This window comes from Syngnathoides biaculeatus, chromosome 10, assembly GCF_019802595.1.
Source record: "Syngnathoides biaculeatus isolate LvHL_M chromosome 10, ASM1980259v1, whole genome shotgun sequence".
Taxonomy (NCBI): Eukaryota; Metazoa; Chordata; class Actinopteri; order Syngnathiformes; family Syngnathidae; genus Syngnathoides; species Syngnathoides biaculeatus.
The window spans coordinates 29,353,851-29,369,001 of NC_084649.1; the positions used below are offsets into that span (position 1 = coordinate 29,353,851).

General features: G+C 42.1%; 1 protein-coding gene across 1 annotated transcript in view; it reads left to right on the plus strand.

Annotated features, from left to right (window-relative positions):
* pdrg1 (p53 and DNA-damage regulated 1) overlaps positions 1-14,869 on the plus strand; it is a 29,638-nt gene extending 14,769 nt beyond the window's left edge. The window contains exons 2-5 of the mRNA XM_061832884.1: positions 7,845-7,917; positions 8,004-8,078; positions 8,189-8,269; positions 14,594-14,869. Coding sequence (XP_061688868.1) covers positions 7,845-7,917; positions 8,004-8,078; positions 8,189-8,269; positions 14,594-14,712 — 348 coding nt within the window. The 3' untranslated portion in view covers positions 14,713-14,869. The remainder of the gene's footprint in view (positions 1-7,844; positions 7,918-8,003; positions 8,079-8,188; positions 8,270-14,593) is intronic.
* Positions 14,870-15,151: the final 282 nt, after the last annotated feature.

Here is a 15,151-nt window from a genome sequence, read left to right on the forward strand (position 1 = left end):
TATAAGAAAGTTTAAGTTGACGTTTCTACTTACCCAACTTCCTACTAAGTACTCACGGTCCTCGTTGTAAAAGAAAGGTAGGTTTTGCCGGTCGTGTAAATACTAACCTTTGATGTTAAATATTATTTCAGCTCAGTTAAATATTAGAATACAGACGCGTTTGTTGTTGTTGTTGTTGTTGTTTGTTGCGATCTTGGCCAGGCTAATTTAGGCTGAGCAGCTTCAACACGAATGATATGTCTCCAATTTGGGTACGAAGATTGCACAGGTTTTACATGATTTTAGTCCACTGAAGTCATCACCCTGAGCGTCCCATGTCCAATATTAACAATATTCGGTCCAAATTCAGTAGGATTTATTGAATTACGCTCGGGCTGACCAGAGCCTCCTGTTTAAAGGGCGACCAGATTGGGGACTGGAAGTAAAAGCGTGAGAGAGATAATCTAAAAAAAAAAAAAAAAAATCCAGAAATCACAATGTGTGATACAGCTGCAAATAAGTATTTGAACACCTATGAGCTCGAATTCCGACCCTCAAAGACCTGTTAGTCCGCTTTTTAAAAGTCCACCTTCACTCAAGGTATTATACTGAATCAGATGCACTGTGTGAGGTCGTTAGCTGCATAAAGACACCTGTCCACCCCATACAATCAGTAAGACTCAAATTTGTAACATGGCCAAAACCAAAGAGGTGTCCAAAGACACCAGAGACAAAATTGTACAACTCCTCATGGCTGCAAAGGGCTAGGGAGAAATTGCCAAGCAGCTTGGTGAAAAAAGGTCCACTGTTGGAGCAATCATTAGAAAATGAAAGAAGCTAAACATGACGGTCAATCTCAATCAGAGTGGAGCCCCATGCAAGATATCACCTCATGGAGTCTCAGTGATCCTTAGAAAGGTGAGGAATCAGCCCAGGACTACACAACGGGACTTGGTCAATGACCTGAAAAGACCTGGACCACCATTTCCAAAGTGACTGTTGGTAATAGACTAAGACATCATGGTTTGGAATCATGCATGGCACGGAAAGTTCCCCTTCTTAAACCAGCACATGTCAAGGCCCATCTTGAGTTTGCCAATGACCATTTGGATCATACAGAGGAGTCATGAGAGAAGGTTTTATGGTCAGATGAGATAAAAATGGAACTTGTTATGAGGAAGACTTTTTTTGGTCATAATTCCCCTTACCGTGTTTGGAGGAAGACGAATGATGAGTTCCATCTCAAGAAAACCATCCCTACTGTGAAGCATGGGAGTGGTACCATCATGCTTTGGGGGTGTTTTTCTGCACATGTGACAGGATGACTGGACTGTATTCAGAAGAGGATGACTGCGGCCATGTATTGTGGGATTTTGGGGAACAACCTCTTTCCCTCAGTCAGAGCATTGAAGATGGGCCGTGGCTGGGTCTTTCAACATGACAATGACCTGAAGCACACAGCCAGGAGAACCAAGGAGTGGCTCCATAAGAATCATATTAAGGTTCTGGCATGGCCTACCCAGTTTCCAGAGCTAAACTTAATCGAAAATCTTTGGAGAGAGCTTGAAAGTCTGACCTTGAGAAGATCTGTCTGGAGGAGTGGGACAAAATCCCTCCTGCAGTGTGTTCAAACCTGGTGAACAACTACAGGAGTCGTTTGACCTCTGTAATTGCAAACAAAGGCTAATGTATGACATATTAACTTGGCTTTCTCAGGTGTTCAAATACTTATTTGCAGCTGTATCACACAAATATATCCTTAAAAAATCATACATCGTGATTTCTGGATTTTTCTTTTTAGATCATCTCTCTCACAGTGGACATGCACCTACGGTGAAAATGTCAGACCCCTCCATGATTTATAAGTAGGAGTACTTGCAATAAAGCAGTGTGTTCAAATACATATTTTCTTCACTGTAAACACTCTTAAGGCTGTTTGATTGGGCAATTTGTTGAAAGGGATGTGTTAAAAAAAATAGCAGTGTCGCATTCAATCAGTGAGATGACTTTTGTAAAAAACAGGTGAATCAGGTGGCCCCTATTTAAAGGGGAAATCCACTGGTTTTGCATTAACAATCTATCCAATGGGTCATGTAATATGTACTGACAATGTGATGTTAAATCCTCTCTCATATAATAGTGTTTTGAGAAGATTTTTATCGACAATTACGAATTTTCAGGGGCGCTGCCATTTTCACGAGTCACATGACCGACGTGCGCGGATGTGACGTGTTGTATGCTGCAACAAAGGCTCGATTACATGGGACACCATTTATGCCCAGTGCTGATTTTTCGGATTTATCCTCATCTGACGAAGAAATAGCAGTATCGGTTGATAGGGAAGACGGAGTAATACTTCCATACACACCCGTGTGCGGTGCTGCTCACGCCGCCTCGTGCCGCGTAACTAGTTCGCCTGCCGGAGTCTCGTTCGTTATCGAAACTAACCACGACCCAGCGCGGCAGCAGCTGCAGGACGGCGCGCTGCGGGATTGAACTCTCCACTGGCACCGCGAGCCCGAGCCTTCACACCTGGGACGGAGGAAGTGCGGGTGTGGGTTTTAAGCGGGGGGTGTCAGAAAGGTTACCACAGGAATAACTGGTTGTGGCGGCCAAGTGTTCATAGGGACGTCACTTTTTGATCTTTCAATGTTGCTCAGGGCTGTGTATGGAAGTATTCCTCCGTCTTCCCCATCAATCGAGCGGCCAGCCGCTCAGAGCTGTGCCGCTCACGGCTGTGTATGGAAGTATTCCTCCGTCTTCCTGATCAACCAAGCAGCCGAGCGGCAGAGCCGCTCACGTCTGTGTATGGAAGTAGTCCTCCATCTTCCCGATCAACCAATACTGCTATTTCTTCATCAGACGAGGATGAATTAGAGAAATCAGCGCTGGGCATAAATGGTGTCCCATGTAATCGAGCCTTTATTGTGGCAAAGTACACGTCACATCCGCACACGCAGGTCATGTGACTCGCCAAAATGGCAGCGCCCCTGAAAATTCATAATTGTCGATGAAACACATATATACATTGATAAAAAGTTTGATTGGAGAGGGGAAAACTTATAAAGAGGTGGAAAAGATTAATAGGCTGTTCAGTTAAAATGGTCTCTCATGCCTTAAAAAGGAGACACCCATCAAAATGGCAGAATAACCAGAATGCCAAAGGCTCAGCCAATGATGAGCTCCAGGATGATTAAAGACAGTCTGGAGTTACCTGTAAGTACTGTGACAGTGAGAAGAGATCTGTGTGAACCTAATATATTGACATGAATCCTGCGCAAAATCCCTCTGGGGGGGTGGGGGTGGGGGCATATGCAGAAGAAGCTACAGTTTGCCAAAGAACACCAACTGGCCTAAAGGAATATTTTTTGGAGTGATGAGTAAAATTGTTCTTTTTAGATCCAGGGGCTGCAGACAGTTGGGAGACGACCCCAAAACCTGAATTCAAGGCACCGTACACAGTGAAGACAGTGAAACATGGTGGCGCAGGCATCATCTCCTACTATGGTGTTAGGCCTATCTATTGCATACCAGGCATCATGGATCGGTTCGCATATTTAAAAATACTTTAAGAGGTCATGCTGCGTTATGCTGAAGAGGACATGCCCTTGAAATGGGTGTTTCAACAAGACAATGACCTCAATCACTACAACAAAGTTAATGTCATGGAATGGCCAGCCCAATCCCCATGACGTGGGGTGACATGAAAAAATGAGGTTTCTGATCCAAAACCAGGAAATGGAAATGAATTGTGGAATGTCGTTCAAGAGTCTTGAAGTGGAATAAGTGGAATTGTGCCACAAGTTGGTTGACTCCATTGTACACAGATGTGAAGCATTAAAAAAAAAAATAATAATAATAATAATGTGGTCACACAACTAAATATTAGTTTAGTGATTCAACGGATTGGTAAAATGCAGCCCTATGGGGGCACAAGCCAGTGCAATCTGTAGGCCGGACCCAAGCCCGAATAAATGCAGAGGGTTGTGTCAGGAAGGGCATCTGGTGTAAAACTGCCAAACAAAAATGAGTGTTCATCTAAAGAATACCATACCGGATCGGTCGTGGCCCAGGTTAACAACACCCCCGCACCGTTAACCTGCAGGGTGTCTGTGGGTCGAAGACAAAGAAGAGGAGGAAAGTGGATTCATCGGAAGAAGAAAAAGACAAATGCTCAGAGCCTACAACTGAGGGTAGGGACTTTGAATGTTGAGACTATGACAGGAAAAGCTCAGGAGTTGGTTGACACAATGATTAGGAGAAAGGTTGATATATTGTGCATAACTGGAGAGCAGGTGGAAAAGTAGTAAAACTAGAAGTTTAGGAGCAAGGTCTTAGATTATTTTACCATGGAGTAGATGGGAAGACAAATGGAGTAGGGGTTATTTTAAAGGAAGAGCTGGCTAAGAATGTCTTGGAGGTGGAAAGAGTATCAGATCGAGTGATGAGACTAAAATTTGAAATTGAGGGTGTTTCGTAAATGGAGTAGGCATTATTTTAATGTGTTGTTGAGTGGCCTTTGAGAAAGAGGTGAGACAGGCTCTCAATGGACAGGCGGATCTACCAGAAACCTGGACTACGACAGCCAAGGTGATCAGAGAGACCGGCAGTAGAGTACTTGGTGTGTCTTCTGTCAGGAAGCAGGAGAAGGAGACTTGGTGGTGGAACCCCAAAATACAGTAAGTCATACAAGGAAAGAGATGAGCAAAGAAGAAGTGGGACACTGAGACGACTGAGGAGAGGTGAAAGGAATACATTGACGTGCGACATAGGGAAAAGTTAGAGGCGGCGAAGGCTAAACAAAAGGCGAATGATGACGTGTATACCAGATGTATAACACAAAAGAAGGAAAAAATGTATCACTACAAATTGGCCAGACGGAGGAATAGATTGATTAGTAAAGGGGAAGTTATAAGGGCACTAAAGAGGATAAAAATGGAAAGGTAGTTGGTCCCAATGACATACCTGTGGAGGTATGGAAGCAATTTGGAGAGTTGCCTGTGGAGTTTTCGACCAACTTATTCAACAGAATACTAGCGAGGGAGAAGATGCTTGAAGAATGGAGGAAATGTGTACTAGTTCCCATTTTTAAAAACAAAGGCAACGTGCAGAGCTGTGGGAACTATAGAGGAATAAAGTTGATGAGCCACACAATGAAGTGATGGGAAAGAGTGGTGGAGGCTAGACTCAGGACAGAAGTAAGTATCTGCAAGCAACAGTATGGTTTCATGCCAAGAAAGAGTACCGTATATGCATTATTTGCCTTGAGGATGCTCGTGGTAAAGTAACAGAAAAGGTCAGAAGGAGTTACATTGTCTCTTTATGGATCTAGAGAGAGCCTATTACAGAGTACCTAGGGAGGAACTGTGGTACTGCATGCATAATTCTGGTGTGGTGGAGAAATATGTTAGAATAGTTAGAAGACGTTTGATTGTCCATTGCAGTCGGAGTTTGTCCTTTTTTGTGGCGGCCCCAAACCAGACTGGGATGGCGGTATACAGAACTGATTGGATGACTGCTGTGTAGAACACCATTTGTTTTGGGCAGAGAGCAACCGCTGCGTATGCATGCGCCGCCATTTTGGAGGACACTGCCGCCATAAATGAACGTGTCATGTTTTCTGGCATGCCCTGAATGTTCAGGGATGACCCTGTGTGACCCCGTCTGGCCTCACAAGAGCTCCTTAATGATATTTTCAGTTTTACTAAAGACAATTTTATTGCACACACCGTTTCCTATTCAACGGTGACCCTGCATGACCTTTTAACATGCCAGATTTTATCAAGCATGATATTTTTATTTTTTTACAAGATCCGTTAATATACCACACACCACATTGTCCAGGGATGACCGAGCGTGACCTTGTCTGATCTCATGAGGCCACTGATACCCAAATGTACATTTTAACATAGATATTGTTGTGAAAACTACATATAATATTATTCACTTCAATGACAATACGAAAAAAAAAATGAGCCGAGAGAGATAGTCATTCATGCACAAAGTTGCGGAAGTCACACTCGACATCCCAGTGGCGGCCATATTGCCTTCGACATCATTTGCAGATGTCACACTGGGACAGTCGCCATTGAAAACACGCTTTTCCACCTGCAAAGGGAGATGAACAAGACAGATTTTCAGATTTTTCTGACGCTACTTCTGAGACTGAAGCTCTTTTCGAAGAAGAGAAAATCTCGGAATCGAGTGAAGTGACCTGGGCCATATTACCCGATCTTTTCGAGCCATATTTGGATGATATGCGGATCAATTCTCACTAACAACAGACTCCCTGACAGACGGACGAAGAACCTGATGAAATATTCAAAATGACAAGTCTGTTCTGTTCGATTTCCTAACTCTTTTACAAGTCTAGAATATATAGTATACTCAAGACAACCCATGCCGGGCGAAGTAAGTATGTCAGCGGTGCCCAGACACCGGTGGCCGATGGTGGGGAGATTTCCTTTCTCCTCCCCGCACGCGGTCGCCCACCTCCTCGCCGACCCACGGGCTGCCGCGGAGGCGAACGGACGGCGGGCTGCTGTGGTGGCAAATGGCAAGCCGCGGCGGCGGCTAAAGGCGGGCCGCCGGCTAACGGCCACACTGCCTTCCTGGAACATTCGCTAGAAATAACATTTCTTCGAGTTTGGTGACTATACGTAGTTTTACTAGTTAGCTCGTGTTACACGCTACTAAACTGTCTTTGTACTTCTATTTTATTGTCTTGTATCGTGTGTGATTAATTTGTCTTAAACGCAATGCAATTGCTTTGTTATATTTTGCCTTTTTGACCAAGGGGATTTATTCTAAAGTATCACGTAACATATGCTATAAACTGTGAGACAAATTAGTGCCCCCCAACTATTATTTTTTTAATAGCTCTGTATACACCTACCTGTCCTTTGGAACACACAAAGCTCTTGTCCTATGCACCTGTGCAATCCATTTTTCACGACGAACCAGGTCTTTTGGAAATGTGTGAAGAGTGAATCCAGCCTTCAGCAATACAACGATCCGGCATTGTGGCTAACACTTGGAAAAAACTGCTTTCTCACTGGTAAACCGGGTATAAACGCATGAACCCGCCAGTTTGTGCGTCTGCAAAAATCATCACTTCCTGTGTCTTCTCCAACACAAATGCCTTGAGAGGTTTTTCATGGCGGGAGATGCAAAAATCGATATACGGCAACATTCTTACGTGCTGTGAACAAACGGATGGGTCCATCCCAGCTGATTATTATTTTTAATTTTTTTTTTATGAACAACATACTAAAAATGATGTTTACGTGTCAGTGGCCCTTTAATAATATCAAGGGATCAACACAACCCACCGAAAAGTCCAAATAATAAACCTGGAAAAGATTTTATGGAATTAGCACTCTCACACTTGACGTTAAATGTGTGTGTGTGTGTGGGGGGGGGGGGGGGTCTCTTTAAAAAAAAAAAAAAAAAAAAAAAAGGGCAAGATGGATCTTATCCCAGCTGACTCTGGTCCAACGCAGGATACAGTGAACTGATTGGCTTCCAATCGCAGACATAGTGACTTGTTACTTTCAGAAAGCTCTCTTGTATCAGTAATTTTGGATTCAGTGCTTGTTCCATGTAAATGTTCCTTGGGGATTTACAATGAACAGAATAATTAAAAAATACACCGAGGGATTATATCAAACTCCCCTTTTGCAGAGCAAAAAGCATACCGATCCACCATTCTGCAAAGGAATATAGCTGAACAGGATGGCTTAAAAAAAAAACAGCCTTAATAGTTCCTTCATTTGCCCTTTATTACCCCCTCATCCAGGTCATCTTTGTTTGTTAATCTAAATAGTTTATTTTTTTCTGCTGCATAATGTGTGTTTGCATCAAAGATCGTTGACCTGGACATAAAAAGAAACAGGAACAGAGAAGCACTGTGTGCACTGAAGAATGGTATGTGTTCAGGTTAGTGACATCATGATTTCATGATGATTTGATTGCCTTACATATGTAATCTGATTTACTGACTCATTTGTTACCATCGATTCTAGAAAAGGTGAAGGTTTGTTTTGGTCATATATTCGTCAAACTCCCCAAGTCCAAGGCAAGAAAAATGATTCAGAGAGGTAAGATGTTTTAAACTATTCATCATTGCCATACTGCATTAAACTAATTGTCCCTAATATGAATTGATTTGGTTTACATTTGTCACTGAGATGTAATTGCTGATGTCTAGACCAGCAACAGCTGGACAGCAAACTGAATGAACTTCACAAGCGACTAAAATCAAATGTCAATCATCTAAACGAGACACAAGGTAAGAAAAGCTCATCCGATTTTTCATCGAACACTCATATGCCCAACTATACTTTCCTGATGAAATACAGCATGGGTATCATCAACTCATTTATTGTCTGCAGGTCACATTCACCCGAAGTGATCTCAAGTAGGCCGGACCAGAAAATCCATGGCCTTATATGCTATGAAGAACAATAATTCAATGTTTTAGCATTTTTTTGGGTGCACATAATTGCAACTTCATATGGAAAATAAATGTACATTTATTGATTATAATCTTTATCAGGACAAGAGACTGATCAAATTTGTTACACTTGCACGAGTTCACATTTTAATGGTTGAAAGTGACCTTTCAGCGCACAGTTACGATTGTTAATAATACAATTGGAGTTAATAAGGATCTGCTGCAATATGATTGGCTGTCTGCTCCAGCATACAGTGCCTTGTGAAAGTATTCGGCCCCCTTGAACTTTTCAACCTTTCTCCACATTTCAGGCTTCAAACATAAAGATATAAATTGATAATTTTTTGTCAGGAATCAACAAGTGGGACACAATCATGAAGTGGAATTTATTGGATATTTTAAACTTTTTTTTAACAATTAAAAACCTGATAAGCATTAATACTTTGTAGCGCCACCTTTTGCTGCAATTACGGCTGCAAATTGCTTGGGGTATGTATCAGTTTTGCACATTGAGAGACTGAAATTCTTGCCCATTCTTTCTTGCAAAACAGCTCGAGCTCATTGAGGTTGGATGGAGAGCGGTTGTGAACAGCAGTCCTCAGCTCTGCCCACAGATTCTCGATTGGATTCAGGTGTGGACTTTGACTTGGCCATTCTAACACCTGGATATGTTTATTCGTGAACCATTCCATTGTAGATTTGGCTTTATGTTTTGGATCATTGTCCTGTTGGAAGATAAATATCCGCCCCCAGTCTCAGGTGTTTTGCAGACTCCAACAGGTTTTCTTCCAGAATGGTCCTGTATTTGGGGCCATTCATCTTCCCATCAGTTTTAACCATCTTAGCCTCTCCCTGTGGAAGAAGTAAGCCATGAGGCTGCCACCACCATGTTTGACAGTGGGGATGGTGTGTTCAGGGTCATGAACTGTGTTGCTTTTACGACAAACATATCGTTTTTCATTGTGGCCAAAAAGTTTTATTTTGGTTTGATTTGACCGAAGCACCTTCTTCCACGTTTGGTGTGTCTCCTAGGTGGCTTGTGGCAAATTTTAAACAGACTTTTTATGGATATCTTTGAGAAATGTCTTTCTTCTTTGTTGATTGTTGTCCTATGGACAGACTCTCCCACCTCAGCTGTAGATCTCTGCAGTTCAGTGATCATGGCCCTCTTGACTGCATCTCTCATCAGTTTTCTCTTTGTTTGAGGTGAAAATTTAGAGGGACGGCCGGGTCTTGGTAGATTTGCATTGGTCTGATGTCGGTTGTAGACTGAGTTTGTCCTTTTTTGTGACGGGCAAACCAGACTGTGATGGAACTACACAGTACTGATTGGATAATCGCTGTGAAGAACTGTCTCATCAGCTCTTGTGACAGGCCGTGCTTCCTCAGAAGCAAGCGGTACATCCTTTGCTGGCCTTTTTTGAGGATGGAGGTGATGTTTGTCACCCACTTCAAGTCCTCTGAGACTGTAATTCCCAAGAAATTAAAGGTCTCGACGGTTGACACAAGGCAGTTGGACAATGCAAACCAGGTCCAAAGCAGACAGGATCCTCGGACCCTCCACATCCTGGCCACCTGCTCTTCCAGCTCCTTCCGTCGGGAAAGCGATACAGATCAATCAAAGTCAAAAATACCAGGCATTTGAACAGTTTTTTCCCTCTGGCAATTAAGTCAATAAATTCTTGATCAGTGAACCCATTATTTTTCTGCTTTGTGCCATGTTAGGACACTCACTCACACCCTTCTGGTCCAATCAGTACGAGTAAAAAAACAAAAAGAAAGTAAATAAATAAATAGATAGATAATTGGGTAGGGGAACTATATACATAAATATTTATTTGACTTTATTTTCCAGACCGCACGATTCATCACTTCTTATAAAGGAATAATTCCCACAAACAGAAATGGCTCTTGTTCTTTGTTGTTGTTGCTATGTTGTTCCTTGTTCTCTGTTTTCTGTTCTGTATGTCGTATCAGGGCAGTACCGACTGCTGGAGAAATATTCCTTGTGTTCTACACACTTGGCCATTAAATGTGATTCTGATTCTGATTCCAATTCAATATGATTACTTGCACGGTGCTCCTTGAGATATTTATAGCTTGGAAAATCTTTTTGTATCCAAATCCGGCTTTAAACATCTCCACAACAATATCTCAGACATGCCTGGTGTGTTCCTTGGTCTTCATGATGCGCTCTGCACTTCAAACAGAACCCTGACACTGTCACAGAACAGGTGCATTTATATGGAGACTTGATTCCACACAGGTCGATTCTATTTATCATCAGTCAACATTGGATCATTCAGATATCCTCACCGAACTTCTGGAGTGAATTTGCTGCACTGAAAGTAAAGGGCCCGAATAATATTGCACGCCCCACTTTTCAGGTTTTTATTTGTTAAAAAAAGTTTAAAATCTCCAATAAATTTCATTCTACTTCACGATCGTGTCCCACTTGTGATTCAATGAGTGACGGGTGACTGGCTGCTACGTCCAATGGCACAATTCACATATGTACTTGACAATGACAATGTCCTAATTCGCCACTGGTGTTTATTTAGGAAAGCGGTTGGAAGAACGTAGAGCGAAGAAATGCTGTTAATTTAAGATGCAATAGAGTATGTACAAATACAAGAAAAAGCATGAAACTGCATCCTATTTTCTTTTTTTTTTTTTTTTTAATGAGAAAGGTCTGGTCTGAAAAATGTTGCGAAGCCAAAGTAGAAAGCGAGTTTTCGGAAGGAAACTTAGACAGAATGGAAGCTGTACTACCACAAGCATCATATTCAGCATAAGTTATTTGAAAGCAGTTAGAATTGTGTGCAGATTTAAGATGGGAAATGGGATCGGTATTTTATTGGGGGAAAGCAATACTTGGGGTCAACATGGCAAAGAAGTGAAGAAACAGGTCCAAAAGTGGTGTAGAACAGTTGGTGGAAGGTGTCTGGTGTTCTTTGTGACAGAAGAGTCTCGGCTAGAATGAAGGGAAAACTTTATAAAACAGTGGTGAGGCCGGCCATGATGTACGGATTAGAGACGGTGGCACTGAAGAAACAACAGGAAGCAGAACTGGAGGTAGCAGAAATGAAGATGCTGAGGTTCTCGCTTGGAGTGAGCAGGTTGGATAGGATTAGAAATGAGCTCATTAGAGGAACAGCCAAAGTTGGATGTTTTGGAGACAAGGTTAGAGAGAGCAGACTAAGATGGTTTGGACATGTTCAGAGACGAGAGAGTTAGTGTATTAGTAGAAGGGTGCTGAGGATGGAGCTGCCAGGCAAAAGAGGGAGAGGAAGACCAAAGAAAAGGTTGATGGATGTAGTGAGGGAGGACATGAGGACAGTGGGTGTTAGAGAGGAGATAGGCTTAGATGGAAAAAGATGACACACTGTGGCGACCCCTAACATGACAAGCCGAAAGGAAAAGAAAAGAAGAAGAGCACCAAAGACTGAGAGAAAAGAAACGACATGACAGTAGTGAACAAGTTAAACCCAGAGCAAGTGAAATTCTCATTGACAATATTCTCATAGCCATCAACAGACAGCATCTCTGCTGTCAGTGCAACAAATTTACAATCACATGGGAAAGTACCTTAGTATACCAGAAAGCTGACGTAGGAAAAGTTATGCCTTTGAATTTTTTTTTAATTCAATCAAATAGTGCTGGAGGATACAGTGTGTAATGGTAAAATTCCACCACTGAAGGATGAAAGCACAGACAATACTTTGCACAAAAAATTTGTTCTGTATTTTAAATACAGGGAGAAAAATTACCTTCACCATAAAACTGTTTGGGACCATTATTCCGCTGTCAGCATGCACTGTCCAAGATAATGCAATCAATAATTCAGTTTTACACTAAGAAAAAAAGACAGGGATATTGTGAGTTTAAAAAAAACAAATTAAATAAAGATGGAAACGGAGTTTCAAATTTATTTATAGATAATTCATACTTTACAGTTGGCTTGGTTTAGTTAGCAATGTATTTTTTATGTAGTTAAAAGAACACAAGTTTAACATTTTTATTGTAACTTTGCATGAACAAATTGTTCTTAAGTGTTCTGATGGGAATGGTATAATCTGAATCTTTTGAGCCATGTGACTTCAATGGATGACACTGACCTTACCACACAGTGCGTACACCTGATGTTGCTCACAGTGGTCAAAGGGATCGCTCAGGGGCTTAGTGTGTTTGTGCAGACACATTTGAGGAAATATTTGTTAAGAGCTCTTACTGTAAGAACTGGCTGCTAGCCCCAGTGAGTGAAACAAATGGTGTAATAAAAGTCAAGACTTTTTTTTTTTTTTTTTTTAATGATCTGTTTTGTCTGCAATTGCATGTTACAATCTTTGGTTCACAGTGAAATACTGTATTTTGCAAATATATCGAGCTGGTGTCAACTTTCAATTTTACCTTGTATGAAACTATGGTCATGCTATACCTCCTCAAAAAAGGGTGTGACCACATCATGTGCTGTTCGTCGCACCAGTGTTACTCATACAAAATTAGCATAAAGGCCTCTCATTGCAAATCTTGCTTCAAATAATATGGACAATCTCAGATATCAAAACAAAAATTTCTAGAATTTCATCAATATTATAAATCAGTGTTTTCATTTGTATATCCAAAGTAGAGATCACATCAAATCTATAAACTTCACCTTGTAAGTGCAGTTATCTCTTGTCTTGTAAATATAATATATTTTAATATAAAATTATTGAATGCACCCCTCTTCGAGCCGTCGCCCTATCGTTGTGGAGGGGTTTTGTGTCCCGATGATCTGAGGAGCTAAGTTGTCTGGGGCTCCATGCCCCTGGTAGGGTCATCCATATGTCGTAACGTGGTCAGTCCTTGTCGTGCCGGCAACCCACGAACACGTTGGTGGACACCAACAGTGAGGGATGCTGTCAAGCTGAAGAAGGAGTGCTATCATAGCTATTTGGGGCCTGTGGGACTCCCGAGGCGGCTGATAGATACCGGCTGGCCAAGCAAAATGCAGCTTCGGTGGTCACTGAGGTAATAACCCAGGTGTTGGAGGAGTTCGGTGAGGCCATACACACTCAGTGTCACTGTCGAGCCGCTGCTCCTCCGCATTGAGAGGAGCCAAACAAGGTGGCTGGGGCATCTGATTCGGATGCCTCCTTGGTGAGGTGTTCCGTGCATGTCCCACTGGAAAGAGACCCCGGGGACGACGCAGGACACGCTGGATAGACTGTCTCTCGGCTGGCTTGGGAACGACTCGGGATCCCTCCGGAATAGCTGGAAGAAATGGCTGGGGAAAGGGAAGTCTGGGTATCCCGACTGAAGCTACTTTCCCTGTGACCCGACCCGGAAAAGCGGTAGAAAATGGATGGATAATTGTATGCAGTTAGGCAGTTCATGTATTATTAGCTCTATGTCTATTATGGACATACATATCCACAGTAAGGGCAATATAGAAAGTTAAATTAGCTGCTTATTTCATAGTAACCCACGAGGTTGCAAGAAAAAGCTGAAAACACAAACAATGACTCTATATGAGGTTAACATTAATCAGCACAAACAATTAGCAACCCCGGTCAAACTGTTCAAATTATTTTTGTTGTCGACATCTCACAAAAGAAATGACTTTCAGCTTTCCCCTGTCAGGTGGTCGTTGCCGCATTGAGTCACTGGCATGATGTTTTTGTCCAACGTAACCCAACCATTTGTATCCATGCTTAACCCATGTTGGAGTGAACTTCATAAACTTGTTTTTAACTGCACATGTCCACATTTGCACATGAAATTATTGAACAAACAATGTATATATATAAACACGCAAATATAGGGATCACTTCACACTAAATCTCACGATTTAATGGACTGGAGGCATGTGCCTTCATGTCTCTCTCTGTCTCTAGCTCTCTCTCTGGCTCTCGCTCTCCCTCTCATCAAAATAAGAGCAGGAGTTTCATAATAAGAGTCTTCATGTATAAATGAAGTAAAACTTTCCTGATGGACAGAACAATGCCCATGAGCCAGATTGAACTCCGTAAGAACCAGTAGTGTTCCACAGGCCGCATTTTTGACACCATGAAAACCCACCTGCACCTACAACAAAGTGGCAGTTTTATATTCATGAGAAAGCAACAAGGCGCTTACTTGCATCCATGACTGAGGTGGTTTTCTTTGTTTTTGCAGGAAAGCCTGAGCTGAGCAGCTACAACCTTTTACCACTGTCCACTAATGAAATGAACGCTATGAAGAGTGTCTTAAAAGGGCGATATCAGATCTCATCTATCGCCCACAACAACATATAGGTTGCATGTATACACATGTATGTATTATCTTGGTGACTTCAAATTCACAGGAAAGGCCATTCACTGCTTCTGTTGATCCACTTGTTTTGTTTAATCTTACAATATTGATGTTCTGGATAATATTTTCAATATTACTGTAATAAACACTAGGAAACAACTAATGTCTTCTGTAATTTCACTCCACGCAAGAGAAAAGATATTGCAGCAGCTTTCAATTTGCTCCACGAGGTCTACTGATAGGCATTTGGGGCACTGGCTAACAATAACCATTTATGGTAAATTTCCATGGTATCCATACATTTTCTTCCAGGTGATGTGCGCTAGGGATGTGGGCATGCTGGAGCCCCCTCCCACCTATCTCTGGGCGGGAGGGGGTGTACACCTTGAATTGTTTCCCAGCCAATTGGAGGGCACATAGAAAGAAAGAGCCTTCACACTT